This window comes from Alosa pseudoharengus, unplaced genomic scaffold (assembly GCF_046254945.1).
Source record: "Alosa pseudoharengus isolate Yale_2024_CS ecotype anadromous, Long Island Sound unplaced genomic scaffold, YU_APseudo_1.1 YU_APseudo_1.1_scf_2, whole genome shotgun sequence".
In the NCBI taxonomy this organism is placed as follows: Eukaryota; Metazoa; Chordata; class Actinopteri; order Clupeiformes; family Clupeidae; genus Alosa; species Alosa pseudoharengus.
The window spans coordinates 17,575,148-17,596,425 of NW_027468663.1; the positions used below are offsets into that span (position 1 = coordinate 17,575,148).

Below are 21,278 nucleotides of genomic sequence, written 5' to 3' on the forward strand. Positions count from 1 at the left end.
ATTCATGGATTTACGTCTAGCCCCCATCATGTCCTCATCCATTTCTTGCCTGTCTCTCTCCTCCTTCTCCTGCCTGGTGCTGGACTGCCCAGCCTGTGCTCTTTCTCCCCTCTCTTCTCCTCCTCCTAAATGAAGAAGAGTTAATAAATGCACTTGATTTTCAAACTGATAAGTTGTCAATGGTTATTTATGCACGATTGTGTAGCCTAAACCAGCCATACTAGGCCTAGTCAAATTTATCCTGGCTGTAGGCCTATATAAAGCAGGATGTGAATTTCCCAATATTTTTCCAGATTAAAAGTGGTTTACTGAGGTTTAATATCAATTGAAATACCATTGAAATCGCATTGATCTTTAGTTTGGTTGTAATTTCAACGTTGTTTCAATATTCATTTGAATTGAAATACCATTGAAATTCCGTTGATCTGAAGTTGGAATTTCAACATTGCTTCAATATTAATAGAGGTTGCAAAATGTTATGGGATCAATCTTGAAGTGCAACGTTGACTCAATGATTTTAACGTTGACAAAATAATGTTGATTTAACATAGATTCAATGAGTAATTGCTATCTGGGAAGTAATATATTGATTAATTATCTTTATTATAAGACACATGGAAACAGTGTCTTTAATGATGTGACAGACAACAAGAAATGCAGAGTTAGCCCTGCTGTTGGGTGAGAGGTTGGGTTCCATCCCTGGCAGCATGCAGGTCCTGTTACTTAGCCTCCTCCAGCAGCAGCAGCGTTATTGTTATTTATCAACCGTGCCAGCAGCAGGGGCAATAAGGTCTGCAGGACATTGTTCTGGTTCTGATAGTACGGATAGAAGCCAAAACTCCGGAACTGCAAATATGAGAAACACTCATCATTACATCTCAGATGCACTATTGAAACTTCCCTACTGACTGAAACCCAAGGAAGTCACATAACAACATATCTGACCTCTGTTTAGCCCTATTTAGACAGGATTAGTTTTACGTGGAGATCTTGGGTAAAGTAATTTTACTACAGGATGTCTGTAAATTCGCACAGGATTAAGAAATCTCTGTATTATACCAGAAGTGGGAGGGGTAACTTGATTTATGCACTGCTGTTCAAGTTTATTTGTCATACTCAATAAGTCAAGGATATGTATAGTATTATCGGGAGGGCTCTCAGGGGACCCCCTGCCGTAGAATCGTCCTACCACCCCCCCCCCCCCCCCCCCATTATTACTGACATGGTCCGTAATAATTACTGACATGGCACATTCGGACAGGACTTAAACTGCTGGTAATAATTACTTTACCCGCTTCGCTGCGCGGCGGTCATAATAATCATTGACAAATGCGGAAAATGTTGCAATTGCAGATTTAAAGGATTTGACCATGATTTATGAAACAATTTACCACGTTTACATCATATGCATCATATGGTCCTGAGAGACACTTTATCTGTCTGCCTGTCAGTATATGCCCGATGACTTACCACAATCAAGCAAGAATTGTGTAAATGAGGCATTCAAGGTGTCAGCGCACTTGTGAAAGACTTGCCAAACATCCAAAAATAGAAGTGTTTCCCATAGTCATGTCAATCCACCTTGAATAAAAAATAAATTTGCCTTCATTTGTTGCTTTCTTCATGTAATAAAATACAATTCACAAATTTCAAGATACAATTGATAGGTAGATAGATAGATCCACATTTCATAACATACTGTATATAGGCTACATACATGCATGGAAACACTTTAGTTTAGGAAATGCATGTTAATCATTAACACATAACCAATATCTGTATTGAGAATAATTGCACATTTATTAATAAAAATGTAAGCCATTTAATAGGTATTCAATAAGTAATTTGTTCTTGGTAAATTGTTAATAAGCAACAAGTTGGTTTTGATCTAAGATTACTGGCATATAGGATCACAATAGAGAGTTTATAAACTGCTTTGATGTGGTGTCAACACCACCCCTGCTCTGTGTTGCACACATATCCACAAGTTAACACACTGATCAGCAAGCTCTACTGGAGATGGTCTTGAGTTTCTCCAATGGTCTGAATATTAGCAATTAGTTTAAAAAGCATGAAAAGTTTATGTTTTGTTATATGACATGGTAGAGCATATAAATGAAACATGACAAGAAATATAAGTATTAATGATCTTTATTTGAAGAAACATGGAAACAGTGTCTATAATGATGTGACAGACAACTAGAAGTTAGCCCTGCTGCTGTTGGGTGAGAGGTTGGCTTCCATCCCTGGCAGCATGCAGGTCCTGTTACTTAGCCCCCACCGGCAGCAGCAGCAGCAGGAGCAGGGGTAATCAACAGTGCCAGCAGCAGGGGCAGTATGGACTGCAGGGCATTGTTCTGGTTCTGGTTTTGCCCGAAGTAGGGGTTAAACTAAAAGGGGTTGAAGCCAAAGCCGTCGTTCTGAAAATATGAGAAACACTCTTTATTGCATCTCAAATACACTCTTACAACTTCCCTACTGACTGAAACCAAAGTCCTTTTAGGCAAGTCCCTCCACTCGGCGGCCATATCGCAATGCTTTTTGGGCACTCGTCGGGCATCCTATTCGGCAGAAATGCACGTGCGCAAGGCTTCATGACCAGGGGTTCAGGATTTGAAGGGTTAGCTTCAGCCACTTAGCATGGCATTTGGCCGCCGACATTTTTGAAAACATGGCGTTACATGGTTGCAACTTCCGGCACCAGTTTTTACATGCTGATTGGTAGATGACAGCTCATGCACGAGTTTAGTGTTGGGCACAAGCGTCCTCGCGCGTCCATGTTGGTTTGCATTTCTGGAAGACGACAAATAAAACAACTAACTACTTGGATTAAGCTACTGATACTTGACTTAATGCCTACATTGTTTAGGCTTATTATACCAGACTTTGTGGTAAATATAAGAAAAAAGTAAATGTTGTCATATACTATTATTTGCCTTATTTGTGGGTTGACAAGGTAACTGTGACAATACATGTATGCATAGCAATGACCTATATCCAATTATTAGCCTACTCATTGCGTTGTGTATGAAAACTATTTTAAAACGCTGTAGTAGCTGTGTTGCAACATGCAACAGTAGTAGCCTACCTGTAGTCCATGACAAGGCAACGTCGGGATCATGCAGATGAAAAGTAGTTCTTCTTACTAATTCTGGCATATTTACATGGTGTTTATTACACTGTTCATTAATATGCATTGTCCCTATCAAATAAACCAAATAAACTAAATAAACATGTAACCTCCCCAAGTCATTTAAAACGAAGCTTATTTAGTTTGCTTTCTTGCAACATTGACATAATTAGGCCATGCATTTGATTTAAATGGCCAGGCTGCCAGTCGAAGCAAAAGCCAAATATCCAACAACAGTTGCAGACTCTTGAAATGCCTGCTTGAACCTCAATACCCGAGGGATTTGCGCTTCTATCGGTAAGTTTAATTTGCGTTGCGTTCATTTCGTCTGCCTGCAAATGTAACCTAGGTTTAACAAGCTGCAAATTCACACTGGGTACAGCAAAAATCCCAGCTATCCACAAGTTTCTTCGTCCCATGTCTACATAATTATAGTCATTTTCGTTGAATAGCTTATTGCGCAATTAGTATACAGCCTGTCCAAATATACATTTAGGGATCATTATTTGTGTAGCCTAAAGTGAGTCAATATGGATTCGCATTGTTTATTATCACATATGAACATCACATTAAATAACCTACAGTAGGACTTCAGAGACAGGGCAAACTTCTACCACCATTCCCAAAATGTTATCCCAACCAATTAAATACATTTGCGCTTATAACGAGGTGAAGTGAAGCGCGTTCACGAACAACTTCTTTTCCTCTGAGGGAATGTCCAATCTTCATCAACGACATACCGTTGTACCTTACGTTGTCTCTAACGTGGAATCTAATAGGCTAATTCTACCTGGTGCCGGAAACGAACACCCATGAAACGCCATTTTCATAAAGATGGCTGCGGTCAATTTCAAACTTTTTTGGCTGAAGTAGCTAGCCTAGCATGGGCCATTGAAATAAATGGGGGCGGGACTTAGTCACTCCCTCCAGTTATATATAATACCTCCATGTTCATGACACCAACCTTGCTCCAGCGCCGAGTTCACAACACATGATTGGCACGATGTCTTCACAACACACCTTATGATTGGCTCAATGTATTCACATGTCGACGTTTTGCCGAGGAAGGGGTGTGATATGTGTAGACAATGGCGTGACAAACTAGCCCCATGCATTTCTATGGAGGATTTTTTGAGTGCTGTGTCTCCACATTAGAAAGTCTCTGCTGAAACCCAAGGAAGTCACATGTAGCAGGATAGGCCTCTGCCCCTTTTTCGTCTTAATTGTTGACTAGCTGAAGACCATCTTGCTAATTACCAGGTGGCACCTGCCACCTTATATCTAGGCAGCTGACTGCATGTCTCCCAATTCTCCACCTGTTGCAGAGAACCTACTTTGTTGTAGTGGCGTGGGAGCAGCAGGCTGTTTGGGCTGGTGCTGTCCTGTTGGGTGTTTGAGGAACAATTCTGAGGTAAGAGATCATTGAAATCTTCATGATGTGACTTCAGGACATTATTTGCGCTACATCTACTCTCCCTCTTTTGCGTTGTAGTACGTTTGTCTCGTGGTTCAGCGGTGAGTCATTTGCTCTGATTCAAGCTTCTGCTTAAGGCAACCTCACCCCGAGTGTTTGTTAATGTTTTGTTTGTGCCCCATTGTCTGCTAGCGTCCCTAATTCCCTGCTCGTTTGTCAGTGTAGAACTGTGGCCGTGCCCCTCCTCCACATGCAGGGGACAACGGTACTTCAGCGAACCCGGAACTGGTGGTTGACCATCTTCAAGCTTGCTGCTCCCACGCCACCTGCTGCTGTCGCCCTGTCTTCTACTGCTGCTTATGTTTTATGTTTGTACCGTGTTTGTCCTCGTCTTGAATGTTTGTGAGTGAATGCAACCCCCTCTCTGTGCATACTGTATGTGCAGGTCGTGACCTTAAAGCTGACCAGGTGGTTGCACCCATGCACAGTGTTGTGCCAGTTTACAGCTTTTCTGAACTAGTTCAAGTTCAGTTCATACATGCTCAAAGTGAACAGTTCACGTTCAAAGTTCACAATTTTAATTCTGAACTAGTTCAAAGTTAAGTTCATTTTACTTTTTTCGTGAGATATTCAAATAAATACCTTTTTTCACACTACGAGCTAGAAATGACTATACGTTCTTTGAAGCTGCTCATTGTAGACATTTGCTCATGACACTGCAATTGTGGGTTTCTTACCAGGTGATGAAACTTGCAGCAGTACATACAAGGTAGACCAGTTCTATACGCTTTCTCTTACTCGTCATTGGTCTGTCTCTCTCTCGCTCCTCCAGCCCTCCCATAGACTAAAAGAAATGGACGAACAGACTCCGTCGTTTTCAATGGGAGGGCACTGAGTCAAATAGAACGATTTTTCAGTTGGTCCCCCCAGTACTGCGCAGACTCACACTTAACTTTGTGACGTTAGCCATCGAACTGAATCTTGTAACTCATATGATAGATACACAGATTCTTCTCACACTTCCTTCGCCATCAAAGTTAAACATTTATTTATGTATTATTATGACCGCCGCGCAGCGAAGCGGCAGTCATATAGGTTTAGTCAGATTTTTTTTCTTTTTTTTTCTTTTTCGCATGCCCAAATTTCCGTCAATGATTCCCGGGACACTGAAAGACCGGGGTACACGAAACTTGGTGGGCATGTAACCCCACATGGATAGCATGGAACCATCGTTTTTCGTTTTGATCTGTAGCCCCCCCACTGGACTGGACCCCCCGAAAGGAGGGTAGGGCAGACACAGTTTTCTGTGAATATCTCGAAAACCGTAGGGTTTAGGAGGACCATTTTTTTTTTGTATGTTGATCTCAAGAGGCCATGTCAACCCATTCCATAACCACTCATTTCATGTATAGCGCTACCTAGTTAAACACAAAAAAGTAAAAATGAGGTGTTGTAATCGCAGGTATCTGTGACCTAACATAGTCAAAACTGCACGAAATTGGAAGTGTAGGATCATTATGACACCCTCTGAATGCACGCCAAGTTTCGTGGAATTCCGTTCATGGGGGGCCACACAATAAATTAATTTGTTACTATACACCAACTGGCCTGTAGGTGGCCGGAGACAGTTTTCTGTGAATATCTCGAGAACCGTAGGGCCTAGGAGGTCCACCTTTTTTATGTATGTTGGTCTTAAGGGGGCATGTCAACCCATCCCATTACCACTTATTTCATGTATAGCGCCACGTAGTTAAAAATTAAAAAGCAAAAAATGAGGTGTTTTCATCACAATACCTCTGGCTGACAAGGTCAAAACTACACGAAATTAAAAGTGTAGGATCATTATGACACCCTCCGAATGCATGCCAAGTTTTATGTACTTTGGTTCATGGGGGGCCTTACAATAAAATAATTTATATGTACATTTAGTGACATACACCAACAAGGATTCCCAAGACACTGAAAGACCGGGGTACACAAAATTTGGTGGGCATGTACCCCCACATGGATGGCATGGAACCGTCATTTTTTGTTTTGATCTGTAGCCCCCCGAAAGGAGGGTAGGGCAGACAGTTCTCTGTGAATATCTTGAGAACTGTAGGGCCTAGGATAACCATTTTTTTCCGATGTTTGCCTCCAGGGGTCATGTTAACCCATTTCATGTGCACACATGTGCACAAACAGATACACACACACACACACACACACACAAATACATTCACAGTAATCATACGTATGACACATACTCACACAGTAGACATATGTACGCGTGCATGCACAGGCACATACGCAGGCACACACACACACCCACACACATAACATAAACATAACATAAACAATCAAGAATTTCTCAGAATTATGAACAGGCAAGATGGAGGTGGGGTTGTATAAAATGACTTTTACATGTGAAATCTATGAACTAATCATGTTGTCTAGCAGATACCAGTGAGAATTGAGTGTGGATAATGCAATTTAGTGAGACAGTTAGAATCATATAGGCCTTTCAGCGTGATTTCTTTTTGTGGAAAAAATTGGCTGGACTGGGCGGCGGTCATATTTTGTACCGCTCTGCGTACCCTCACTAAGTCGTGTTAATGTTGAAGCTACTATACATGATCATCTTCAAAAACAGTCATGCTAAAACAAAACAAAACAGTTATAGCCTTGAAGCTAATCTTCTTTCCACTTTTCCGACCTACGGTCAATACATCGAAAACCTCTGAAATGATTAATGCCGTTTTTTTTTTTAAATTAGGTTTACTTTTTTATTATTATTAGGTTGCCTCTGTGTAATGCTTTACCTTACCGGTCGTGTATGCTAGGTTTTGCTTATTAGTTACCGTCATAGATAGTAGGTAGTGGAGTCTGTTTTGCTTTTGTAGTGTTTATGAAGATTACACAGAAGCTACAATATCGGCACAGGATATATGTTATATGAAGTTATGGTATTTCAAAAAAATCCTAGAATGAATGGACTTCTATGGGAGTTAGCAGAGAGGTGGTCCCTCCAGCCTACGTCGATTCTTCTACTTCCGGGAATTCGCCTGCCCCCTTGAGCCCTCCACGCTCTCGTCATTGCCTGCTACGCGGCGTTGCTATGCCTACCCCGCTCTGCTGCAATTCATCACGGGTAACGTTGTGCGGAAGCCAGTATGCTATTCAACTATTCTCAGCCGGGCACTACGTTGCCCGCAATGCATTGCACACACAATGTCAAAACCATTTCTGTCTGGTGATGCATGATTTAAGCGGCACCAGAGAGAATACAGGAGGGAGGAACTTTCTCTCGTTGCGTTTCAAAAGAGAAAACAGATGTCACTCAGTTTTCAATGGAAAACAAATTCCAACGTTCATTTACAGCGATGTCTGCCGTTCATGACGCATAATGTGAACTAATTCACGTTCAAGTTCTTTATTAAAAAATGTGTTGCGTTCAGTTCAACGTTCACGAAAAAATGAGTGTGTTCAATGAACGCGTTCTTTTGAACTCGGTTCACACACAACAATGCCCATGCAGCCTGACCTCCAGGAGCTGTTGGGCCAAAGTGGGTGGCAAGCTGATTCCCAGGTGGTGGTTTCCCTTTATTGTCCTTTGTAATTGCTGTGCATCAAGTGTGTGCCGTGTTCACCTGTGGTGTGCTGTGCCTGGATCCTACCCCTTGTTAGCCTCTTGCTAGCCCTGGTGAGCCCACTGCCCTGTTCCTGGCCCTGTATGCAGTAATAGTAGGCCTGTTGAGTGTCCCAGTGACGCTACTTCCGTTTGCCTCCATGGGACCTATCTTTCAAAAAATGTTGAACACCAGTCTATGGCGATAAAGAAATAATTTTCTGGTCCCGGTTGACTTGTGCCTTGTTGGTGCACGGTCACTAAATGTACACATAAATTATTTTATTGTAAGGCCCCCCATGAACGAAAGTTCACAAAACTTGGCATGCATTCGGAGGGTGTCATAATGATCCTACACTTTCAATTTCGTGCAGTTTTGACCATGTCAGCCAGAGTTATTGTGATGAAAACACCTAATGTTTTGCTTTTTAATTTTTAACTAGGTGGCGCTATACATGAAATAAGTGGTAATGGGATGGGTTGACATGCCCCCTTAAGACCAACATACAAAAAAAGGTGGACCTCCTAGGCCCTACGGTTCTCGAGATATTCACAGAAAACTGTCTCCGGCCACCTACAGGCCAGTTGGTGTATAGTAACATAAATTAATTTACGGAGTGTCTATTCGTACCCCTGGTACGAATAGCCTTGGCCACACAACTGGGCTATTCACACCCTGTTACATAACAACAAAAACATGTTGCTCGCGTGCCCAAAAAACATGGCCGACATTCGTTTTTTCGTCAGCAGAAAGTGAAGAATTCTGAACGGTTTCAGCACTAATATCTGTTCAAATTAAAGTTGAGATGGAAAAGTTGTGTTTTATTTTCATAATCTTTGTTCAGTGAACACATACAACCGTCAGTTTGTTAGCTAACAGAAATTTCGTGAATATGACGTTCAGGCCTATAAACTCTAAGTTTACCTGCAAATCATAACTTCCATTGAAGCAGATAGTCCAGTGGTCACAGGCAAGGTCTTGCACGCGGGAGACCAGGGTTCAATTCCCGTGTGATGTGTTTTGGCGGAGTGAGTGTGCATGTGTACCAACGTCTCTGGAGAGAAGGCGCGCAATTTGAATAAGAAATCGGTTCTTAAACGGAAGTTTTGATTGCAACAATTAGCTAGTTCATGCACCAGGGTGTAAATAGCATGCAGTACTATAAACACCTGGCTACGAATAGCATCCACTTCTAACTGTACATTGATGCAAACAGCATACCTTATACAGAGTGATTACACAGCTGAGCTATTCACACTCTGTTATGTAACATCAAAAAAAACATGTTGCTTGTTTTTAAAAAAAAAAAATATTATTACATTGTGTGATCAATATGGTACTACTAGGTATGTACTAATAGAACACATTGCTGTGTGCACTGCACCGGGGTACGAATAGCATACATTGATATTTGTACCAGACGAGGTACTAATAGAACACATTGCTGTATGCACCGGGGTACGAATAGCATACATTGATATTTGTACCAGACGGGGTACTAATAGGACATATTGCTGTGTGCACCTGGGTACGAATAGCATACATTGATATTTGTACTAGACGGGGTACTAATAGGACACATTGCTGTGTGCACCGGGGTACGAATAGAATTCACTTCTTATTGCACCAGGGTACGAATAGCATACACTGCTAATTGTACCAGGGGTGCAAATAGCCTTACCCATTAATTTATTGTGTGGCCCCCCATGAACGGAATTCCACGAAACTTGGCGTGCATTCAGAGGGTATCATAATGATCCTACACTTCTAATTTCGTGCAGTTTTGACTATGTTAGGTCACAGATACCTGCGATTACAACACCTCATTTTTACTTTTTTGTGTTTAACTAGGTGGCGCTATACATGAAATGAGTGGTTATGGAATGGGTTGACATGGCCCCTTGAGATCAACATACAAAAAAAAAATGGTCCTCCTAAACCTTACGGTTCTCGAGATATTCACAGAAAACTGTGTCTGCCCTACCCTCCTTTCGGGGGGTGCAGTCCAGCGGGGGGGCTACAGATCAAAACGAAAAACGATGGTTCCATGCTATCCATGAGGGGTTACATGCCCACCAAGTTTCGTGTACCCCGGTCTTTCAGTGTCCCGGGAATCATTGACGGAAATTTTGACATGCGAAAAAGAAAAAAAAAAGAAAAATCTGACTAAACCTATATGACCGCCGCTTCGCTGCGCGGCGGTCATAATAACATAGTCAACATAAATAAAACTTAAAAAGGCAGAAAGAGCAGGGCAGGACTGGCATACATAGAACAGGCAACAAACAGAACAGAAAATTGTTAGACGTGTTAGAATTTAGTGATGACAGGTGTGATTGCAGATTAGCCACTTCTTTGGACTTGAATGTTTTAAGTCTCTAATGTGTATTTGGTACTTTTTTCAGATGATCTTATTGTACTTTTTTTTCAGATGATCTTATTGTTTTTTCTAAATACGTATTCTGTGCATTATTTTGTGAAACTTCATATGTGTACTAAAAAAGTCACAAACTCCAATATGTCACTGGACCATCTTTCACAATGTTTAAGGTGTACATTCATGCATTTACCTTGGCATTGTTTTGACAAATTTTTACAACCTCACAACACTTGTTTTTGTTCAGAACTTGAGGCAGACCATTCCTGGCATTGTCATCCTGGAATTTGCCCATGCCATTACAGAAGAAAATATTGAACTAAGCCCAGATCATAACAGGCTTGTACAGTGGGTCCCCTTGAATGCATGGCTGATCCTTTTAGCACCTGGACTCTTCTACTATGGAGCCATGCTGTTGTCATATGGGACAAATGCAATTTGGCATTGTTTTACAATTTAATCATTTGATTGGTCTGATCACCATCTTAAATGAGCTCGGGCCTAGAGAAACAGTGGAGTTTATGGATCATGTTTAAATATGGTTGCGCACAGTGTTAGCATTTGTGGATGGAGCGTCAAACTGTTTTCAGTGTTTTGTTTATTGTGCCACAGTTCCCCACAGTGGCAGAATAAACAAAACACCCAGTGTCTTTCTGATGGCATCTGGGACTTCCTGAGCAGTTGATCTGGAGGTCGTATGACTCCTGAGTTTGCCAGTGGCTGGAGCAGTGTTCAGCAGGGCTAACATGAGCTGCAGGAACAGCAGGAGCTGGTGTCTGGTGATCTGGGGCAAAATCACCTGCAAAAACATGAAAACACCAAACATTATGATTAAGTCTTGGAGAAGGTGGCAGTGTAGCCCCACGATGTTCGAGAAAATAATTGGGCCTTATAACAAAACCTCATTGGAGTAGAATTTCGAGCCGTTGCGAGCCATGCGCATGTGATCAACGCTGGTCGGTGAACATGAATACATATGACATCTGTTAGTCTCTCTGCCAATGCTTTGATCTTCAGTACATGATGTGATCTTCAGTATGAAAAAAGACAGGAAAATGTCTAGCTGGAGATTCATGGACCGACACATGGATGGACAGCTGATCATGCTAGAGCAGCACTGCTAAAGTATTTAATTATGGTGGTTTGCTGTATTACAAGAAATTACACAGACATGTAATTAAAACACACACACACACAGTTATTGCTGTTTCTTTTACATTACATTACATTTAGCAGACACTTCTTGACCAAAGTGACTTACATATGTCAGTTATCACAAGGGATCACATTGTCCCCGGAGCAAGTGCCTTGCTCAAGGGCACAACGGTGGAAGCCGGGAATTGAACCAACAACTTTCAGGCTACTGCACACTAGCCCAGCTCCTTAACCACTACACTACCACCGCCCCAGGATTTCTTGCAGGATATCTGATACAGCGATTGAGAGATTTAGGTGTTAGGCTAGTTAGGTGTTGTATTCCACTTAAATTCATAGACAGATTACATAATATCCACACAACTAAATATTTTGCATGTCCCAATGGCAGAATCATATTTCCTAATATCCATTCTGCTGAAATGTTAAGCACTAAATCTCTGTGCTTTACTTTAAAGGTGTGTCTTATAAGAAAAGATAGGCAGTTACCTGGCAGAAAACTAATTTATAATTAATGCAGTATAGTATGAAAGAACATAGCTTTGCAGAGTAACTCCATCAACACTAATATCTTGCCAAAAAAGAGACATAAACTATAAAAATATTCAGGTCAATATTCTGGTCACGCTTAGAAATTATGGTTAAAGTATTAAGTGGGAATATGACTAGAGATACACTAGTCCTGTGTACTCACTTCATGAAATGTGATTGAATAAGACATAGATTTCTAAATCACTTACTCCCTGTCTTTAATTATCACATTCATAATTTTCATTCAGCAGTTGAAACACTAACACATGTTATTCTTTGTGACCCTTGCCTTTGTCTTAGTAAAATTTCTTGTCATTGGCGTCGTGGTAAATTAACTTTCTCAACAGCAAAACAGCGTGGCAATATTGTCAAAACTGCATGGCTGTCTTGATCATAGGATTAGACATGCTAAGTGGAGTATGGGTGTTGTACCATTGCTCAACAGCTGCAACCCTATAAAAGACACATTGTGGAGGAATATCTCACAGAAACACAGAGAGTAAGTAAGGCACAATGGGTGTTTTGGGTGTTTTACATCCCTATGACATTATGGTTGTTAATATTATTTACAGTATTTTTGGGAATATTGTTATAACATGAGTTTGATTTGCTCTGTTGTTTGGATTTGTTCTGTTTTGAATGAGTGAATATGAATTGCTCTTTCACAGAAATGGCGCACTTTATTTTGGTGGCTTTACTACTGTCAGGCGTCGCTGCTTACGTAAGTTTGCTTTGCTTTGCTTTCCATATTTAACAACAAGACACAGTATTGATATTGAGAACAGTATTGATTGCATGATAATACATGGAATCAGCATTTATAGAAGAAATAGCCATGGCACTGGAGATCCACTGAAGAGTAAGACATGTAGTAGACATGTAGACATGTCATAGTCTCTGATAGAACATGTCCCTCCTCTCCACATATTCAGCCTGGCCGGGGGCAGCAAGGATATGGATCTCAGGGTGGCCCATCCGGAGGAGGATCTATGAGGGTAAGACTGGGGAACAGGCTGGGTTTAAAGGAGAATTCTTCACATAGATCTCTGTTTCTTGAGGTCACAGAGTACTGTTGGTATGACAAAAAATATCAATCAGTTCTACCTAGCTTGAGTTGCTGCAGTGAACAGCTAGAGCTGCCAGGCAGCTACAGTGCTACACTCTGGGGGCATGAACATGGGGGCTCATGAACATGCCACCAGAGTGAAGCACTGTAGCTGCCTGGCAGCTGCAGCAAATTGAGCTAGGCAGAACCGATTGTTTTCAGGGAGGTGTTTTGTACCGTCAATACTCGGTGACCTCAAGAAACAGAGATCATAAATCACCGGAATTCTCCTTTAAGCAACAACAACTATAGGCCAGTTTATCATGTGTTATGATACAGATATTTTAACCATTGTAGTTTTGAGGAACACTTTGAAAGAAAATAAATAATAAGGTGATCATCTGTTAATGTTCACTGTATGTTTGTAATTGTAGCCTGGTGGAGGTTCTGGGATGCAGGATCAGCCAAGTGGAAGTTCTGGAATGCAAGATCAGCCAGGTGGAGGTTTTAGGATGCAGGGTCAGTCTGGAGGAGGTTTTGGGATGCAGGGTCAGTCTGGAGGAGGTTTTGGGATGCAGGGTCAGTCTGGAGGAGGTTTTGGGATGCAGGGTCAGCCTGGCAGAGGTTCTGGGATGCAGGGTCAGTCTGGCAGAGGTTCTGGGATGCAGGGTATGCCTAGTGGAGGTTTTGGGATGCAGGGTATGCCTAGTGGAGGTTCTGGGATGCAGGGTATGCCTAGTGGAGGTTTTGGGATGCAGGGTCAGTCTAGCGGAGGTTTTGGGATGCAGGGTTCTCAGTCAATGGGTGGGGGAAGATCACGGCCACGTAGAGGCAATGGTAGAAGCAGAGGCTCTGGATCAAGGGGACCCAGCTTTGGATCAATGGGACCCAGCTTTGGATCAATGGGACCCAGCTCTGGATCAAGGGGACCCAGCTTTGGATCAATGGGACCCAGCTTTGGATCAAGGGGACCCAGCTTTGGATCAAGGGGACCCAGCTATGGACCAGCAGATGATGGGGACTATTTCCCAGGCGGCCCAGACATGGAAGACTGGGACATAAATGAGGCGGAACAACCATGGGTGAGTGTGATAAGAATCCTTGCTACAAAAAATTTAAATAATATCTGTTTTTATATGTGGTTTAAATGTATCTTGAAGTAATTAAAATATAAATAAATAACTAAAAAAAATTAATTATGATCTATAGATGCCTGAGGGCCCTCCTATGGGACCAGAGGGAGAGGACCAGAACGATGAAGGATGGTTTAATGAAGACGACCAGGTTGATGGACCCCCAGAGTTTCCTGGCAGAGGGGACAAAAGGGTAATTATATAGTTGAGCAATGACCAAAAAGATAGATGGATCTTTGAACAGAAAGTCCTTCTTTCTCTGTCACAGACACATTCAATGCAATATACGGAGTGATTACTAGCAGTAAAAAGTCTTGAGTGGCGTTGTGCTGCAATATCGCCACTCGTGATGACTCATGGAATGACTCTCGTCCAATCAGAAATTAATAAATAGCTTGGCCGGTCCTAACTGTTGTATAATTTGTTTTATAATGTTGTACAGGCAGAGTTTCGCCAGAGATTCGGAGGACAACAGAGAGAAATGGGGTTTAACGTGAGGCAACCAAATAGGAGGGTAAGACTAACGAGATGATGTCTGATAATGAATGAATGAATGAATGAATGAATGAATGAATGAATATGCATTCCTCTCCCAATGTAGAGACCAGGGGGTGCAGGTGGGAGAGCTCCGTTTGGAATAAAACCAGTGACACCCAACATGATGGTGTGTATCTCATCTATACTAGCTCATGTTTTTTGTCAGATTCTGATAGATTTATCAAGAGCTTTTGACCCTGTTCACACTTTTCTAACTTAATACGTTCAAGGATGCAACAGATAAAATGCACACAAGTATGGATTTATAATAGTTCATCAAATTGTATATGATCTAATTGTTTTGTCTCATATTTTCATTGCAGGATATCATGCAGTTTACCCCCATTGTCAAGGTAAATCTGCATTCTATTTTACCTCAATTTATGGCAAAAGAGCAATTCTAATATTTCCTCATGTAATTTGACAAAATGTTTACATAAATAGTAATGTTTCTGAATATTTGTTCACAGGTTGACAACGTGACTCTACCAGTAAGATAAAATACAGTACAGATATTTTTTAATGGTATTTCAAATCTTTGTATAGACAGTTTCTAACCAAACATCTGTTTCCTTTCTAGAACAATGCGAGTCTGCCACTGAAGGAGGTATATAATCAAGCGTTATTGTCTATCTTATATCATGTTGGTTTATTGACTTCCTGAATTGTGTCGATCATGTGTCTGTTTGCGTGGTGTTTTTGTTGTAGGGAGAGCACATGTTCCTACTGCCACCGTTCTTCCTACAGGTAAGCACAAGACACCTAGCCCCTTTCTAAAGTGACTAACTGCTCTCTCCAAATACTCTCCATATGATGGTAAATGTATTATTATATTATGTATTATTGTTATATGTATAAATGTATATGTATAAATTCCAAGCATTAGGAGCAAACGTGTTTTGAGTGTTGAAGTATATAAAAAATTCAAACTGTGATGTTTATGGGTGTCTTCATTTGGTGGTAAATGGGGTTGTTTTGTCTCACGGGGCCGGCAGAATGAACCCCAAGCGTACAAGGTACGTCAGGAAATCACATTATAGCTCAGATGTTTGGCTTTGATTTTGGATAAGTTTCCCTTACCCTGTTGGTTTATTGACTTCCTGAATTTTATGTTCCATTCAGTTTGGATCCCAATCCCAATCCCTATCATTTGGTCCCCAGGTAACCCCTTGCATTTATGTCCTCTGGGAAATAGTGTTACATGTTGTGGATAATAAAATCAATAAAATCCATAAAGGATAACACTTCATTTTAGCTAATATGTATACGTATATATATGTATATTAGTGCTCAGCAAGGTCTGTATTGAGCACCATTGCACATTTATTAGGTCTGTATTGAACAATTTCTTATTCTAAGTCAATTGGTCATTTACTCTTGGTAACTCCTTAATAAGCAACCATTTGTTCTTGGTCTAAGGTTACTGGTATTTAGTATGGATTAAAATAGAGAGTTTATATACTCCTAATTCACTGAATATGTGAGTTACAGTGACAGAATAATAACATATTAAGACAATGTATTAGAAGGCTATACATTTTCTAGGTTTTGACATATACTATGTATTAATAGCCTTAGATTAAGACCAATTACTTGCTTATTAAGGATTTACCCAGAATAATTCACCTTTTGACCAAGAATAAGACATTGTTGAATAAAGACCTAACTGTGTAATGACGCTTAATACAGACCTTATAGAGCACTAATACATACACATATTAGTTATGTATTGGCTAACATGTGTTCCCTAAAATAAAGTGTTACCCTAAAGGGTATACTGATGCAATTCTGGAAAGTTGGCTGATGAGTGCAAATATCTCCTCCTCTGTTTAAATCCCAGCCTTATGTGAAGTACAACTACAACCCAAATGCTGCTGCGGCAAACGTAGGTGTCTTGTGCTTACATAAAACTGTCTTCTGAAGTATTTTATACTTTCTGTTAAATCATACAATTTTTCATGAGTCACTAATTATTCCCATTATACATTTCATTTAATTCATAGGAAAGGATTACCTTTGAATACGGAACTGCAGCACTTGTGAGTACTTACTGTAATTTAGAATGATGTTGTACTACATTCAGCTGTGGTATTTGGTCTAATATTAAATCTTATCATTTTGTTCCAAAACTTTGCTTTAAAGTTGCCATCATTTCTGAAAGTCAGTATACATATTTTGCCACTCTTTTTATACCTCTCTATATATGCAAACAATATCATTTTATTGACCTAGAATATAACTCCTTGATTGGCTGACAGTAGTGGTGCTGATGTAATATTGATATTCTCTGGGATTCTCTACAGGCTAGAGTTTAGTGATGATGCCTAAGAGCATGTAAGTTGTTTCTTATAGTCAGACTCAAATCTGCATTATGTGAATATACATATAAAATATTTGTTTTAACATGAATTCCTTTTTCTTTTTTTTCTTTTTTTGCTTTGACAGATCTGGAAAATGTGGCATATAGAAAATGAGAAGCATAATCACGTATAGATGTGATTATGTCTTCATTCTTTTGCACGACTCTAGAATGTTCTTTCAAAACTGTATCAGAACTATGATACTGTAGAAGTATAATAAATCATTCAAACATAAATATTGTTTGTACATTGTATTGTTTTCCGTATAGAAGTCTATTAAGACATTATTATGACAATAAGATGACTTAACTCCCACTCTGCATTAGCCTACCTTAATTGGGCAAGGTACAGCTGAATCGTTGGTGTAATATATAGCAGTGAGTGACACGTGTAAAGAAGGAGTTCACTGGAGCACACAGACATTTAGAATTACTTTGTTGTATTAGTGTAGTGGCTAAGGAGCATAACTACATTGTCTTGCTTTAGAATGGGCAGTGGTAGTGTAGTGGCTAAGGAGCTCTGCTGGCATGCAGTAGCCACAGTAATCTTACAGTAGGTTTCATTCTCAACTGCCAATGTTGTGCCTCGGAACAAGGCACACTGGATAAAAGTGTCAGCTAAACACAAACATTAATAATGGTGTTGTAAAAATGAATAATGAATCATTCAAGCCAATAATGATTTGAGGCTAGTTTATTATGCTTTCATTATGAAAGTAACTCATGAAGTGGGTACAATGTGATCTATAAAGAATGTACAAATGACAACAGTGAAAACAACAAAATTAAGTTAATTGAGCCAACTTCCAAAAGAGACTGACACACTAGTTTATTAGGAAATAAATGATACCACAACTGAAAATACATAAAGGGGACTTGTTGCCAGCTTGTCAGGTAGTTCATGGCAGAAATGAAAATCTTGGATAACCCTGTGTAAGAGAACAAACAAAATCACAATTCAGAACAATAGTTCAGATAGTGTTGGTAGTGCTGAATGAAATGACAATGAAAGCACAAACATATGCAACAGCAATAATGAATGTAGCAATAGTTATTGCAGTACCTCCTCAATCACTGGGCCAGCCATGTCTCCACGAGTATCAGGGGGTGAAGTTGTATTCAAGGTATCTCCTCCTTTTCCTGGATTCTACCCATCAGAAGCCAACAGAAGTGAACATGTTGAATGCTTTACTGCCCTCTACTGGCCATATGGAAAAATCCCACAAACTCAGCAGGACTTGACCATCTGCTTACCTGAATTGGCAGTTGGGGTTTCTGGGTCGTCTGCACAATATTCTGCTGTGCATTGTTTGGGTTGGGCTGCACCACTCCAGGGGTGTTTCTCTGAGGATAGCCATAGGACATGTAGTATGGATAGCCCTGTAAGACACACAGAGCGCAGAGCTGAGAATGACCTGCTCTTCTGCTTATGCATTATCACACATCAAGCGTACTCAGTTAACATGCATTACCTGTCCTCCAGCTCCTTGAGGAAATGCCATGGAGGGATAGTACTGAGGAAAGACCTATGCACAGAGATTAGAAAACAACATTAGCCATCCGCATCCTGAACACACATAAAAATCTTTAAACACCAGTACATGGACTTGCCATACTACACTTACACACACTGCACTTTTTACCCCTCTCTCAATCTATGTATTCAATTATTTCTAAATCTTTCTTTCTTATCCTTTCTTATCCTTTTAAACACCTATACACAGTGAAGTTAAGCAGCTAAATGCCATTTCACTACATGTTGTTTTGCAACAGTATTTCTATGTATGTGACAAATAAAAATTGTTTTGTATATTCCTATATTTCCTATATTCTATTGCTGCTGTATTCTGCTTCTGTTGATGCTGTGATGCCAGATGGCAGCAGACCAGTTCTGTTACCTGGGGTTGGAACTGTGGGGAATTGGGGTCCGAGAATTGGGGCCCGGTGGGCATGTCCTGCTGGGCTGGGTTGAATTGGAAAGGGGACCCCTGGTTCCCCTGCGCGGGCAGGAGCCCAGGTGTGGCCTGCTGGGGTAGGAAGGGACCAGCTGCCTGAGGGTTAAAGTTCAGCACCCGCTGGGGCATAATGACATTGGGCCGGAAAAATGGGTTGATGAAGGATGTACCCTAGAGATGAAAAGTATGAAGCCATCAACAGAAAAACAAACGCAAATGTAAAGAATAACTGTACTATATTTTCTTTTAAGTCATTTTTGTTTTTCGACATCATGGTAATTTACCTGTGTTTGACCCAAGCCAACACCTGTAAGGGTAACTCCCCCTAGCCCAAGAATCTGAAAACAAAACAGAAATAAGGATCTTCAAAGTCTATATGTGGAAAACCTGCCAGACAGAGCACTTACAACATATTTATTTCATAATGTTTCTTACCTCATTACTGGCGCTTGCAACAATTCCAAGTTGGGGCTGGAATATCTGGAAAAGATGAGAAAAGGCAAACGATGAAATACGTGCAACTCTTTATTTAACACAAAAGACTCAATGCAGGTACTACGAACAGTCACCTACTGGAATTGCATTGCAGACACAGATAACACTAATCCAGAGAGAGGCAGCTTTGATATCCATCATGTCAAACTGTGAGACAAAGATACAGTTAATGCATTTTAAAAAGTGGGAAAAAATTACAATAGGCTCTACAACTACTGTTTGCGTCTAAAGAGATGTGTTTATCTGACAATGTTTACCGTATTAGATATAGTTCTGTGTGAAGAGGTGTATGTGCTCCTTGCTTTCTTTCTGGACTCCACTTCACAAACACTGTTGCTTTTGCCTTTTAAACCCAATCTTTTTAAACTCTCTCAACTCTCTTTCTCTCTCTCTCTCTCTCTCTCTCTCTCTCTCTCACACACTTTCTCTCTATCTCTATCTCACTCTCTCATTCTCCTTCTCACCAGTCCCGTCTCTGGTCTGCGGTTGGTATGATGGTGTGGCAATTTTGAGCACCCCTCCGCAGACATCATCTCAGAGGTCATTATGGGTAATCAATTACACCACAAACCTTGAATGGACGAGACTGGATTTCTTTGGCTCATTTCTAAATGGCAGCTAGTCAAGGCTTCATGATTTGTGCTAAAAGCAAAATTAAACACATGGAGTCTGTGATATGTGCTGTAATCTGGCACCTGATAATGTCAAAAAGTAACAGGTGAATGCCCTTTTTCGGCATCATCAAAATGGTAAATCATGTGCAAATGCACTGGCAAGTTCAACAACAGCACTTTGAGATAAAATAGTTTGGGGAGCTTCATAGATGTTCATAGGTGAAACTGGTGAAATGTTGTGTTTCATTGAGACGTTCAGCTGAGTCATGCTAATCATATCTAATGGTGTAGAGGCCTTTGTGCGTCTAGCTTTTAGAGAGGGCATGTTGCAAGGGCTGAAACATAGTTGTGACTAAGCGTCGGCTGCAAAGTGGCCCTATAATTATGGTTGTGTGGGTACAGCACCTGTGAGAGGTGGCTTACGTTTCAGACAGAATATCTGCAACGTCTAATGTGACGTTTACCCGAAATATCTCAAGGACTCACTGCAATTACATTGCATGACACATCTATCTATCTATCTATCTATCTATCTATCCAGTATTTGTCCGTTGGAGGACAGTACACATTGGTCTAGTGTTATCCAATTGCGTGCAGTGAGATTTTTAAATGCATGCTTGATGCCGCCCCTCGAGTTGGGCCATTACATTGTTCTTTGCCAGACCCTTAATCTTTCTAGATTATCAGGGTATGGATTTTCCAGGCTTCCAGACAGTGAAGCTGTGTGAGAATCAAGAATCAAGATATTATACAGTTAGACTTCAAAGGAATATTTTTTTTCAAATCCAGATCATATGCTCTATACATCCAGATATACTTCCTATCTCAAATAGGCTACAATGCATCCTGCCTTTGTCATTTCTCCTAAAATTTAGGATTAGGGGGATCACACTGGCCAGCGGCAAGCGGCAGGTTTCCTATTGTT

General features: G+C 40.7%; 1 protein-coding gene across 1 annotated transcript; it reads left to right on the plus strand.

Annotated features, from left to right (window-relative positions):
- Nucleotides 1–12,885: 12,885 nt before the first annotated feature.
- Nucleotides 12,886–17,474, plus strand: LOC143133397 (uncharacterized). Its single transcript, XM_076293162.1, has 16 exons — nt 12,886–12,936; nt 13,148–13,210; nt 13,695–14,342; nt 14,470–14,586; nt 14,836–14,907; nt 14,995–15,057; nt 15,254–15,283; nt 15,401–15,421; nt 15,511–15,537; nt 15,639–15,677; nt 15,926–15,946; nt 16,053–16,091; nt 16,771–16,815; nt 16,934–16,969; nt 17,234–17,264; nt 17,376–17,474. Exons 1-15 carry the CDS (start codon nt 12,886–12,888, stop codon nt 17,243–17,245), a joined length of 1,284 nt encoding a protein of 427 aa, XP_076149277.1. The 3' UTR covers nt 17,246–17,264; nt 17,376–17,474.
- Nucleotides 17,475–21,278: the final 3,804 nt, after the last annotated feature.

What these genes read in the sequence shown, in the direction of transcription:
- LOC143133397 (XM_076293162.1), top strand. Translation starts at nt 12,886, where the DNA reads ATGGCGCACTTTATTTTGGTGGCTTTACTACTGTCAGGCGTCGCTGCT. An exon ending in CAGTGACACCCAACATGATG is followed by an intron (nt 15,058 to 15,253) that starts GTGTGTATCTCA and finishes TTTTCATTGCAG; the next exon opens with GATATCATGCAGTTTACCCC. An exon ending in TGCCACCGTTCTTCCTACAG is followed by an intron (nt 15,678 to 15,925) that starts GTAAGCACAAGA and finishes CGGGGCCGGCAG; the next exon opens with AATGAACCCCAAGCGTACAA.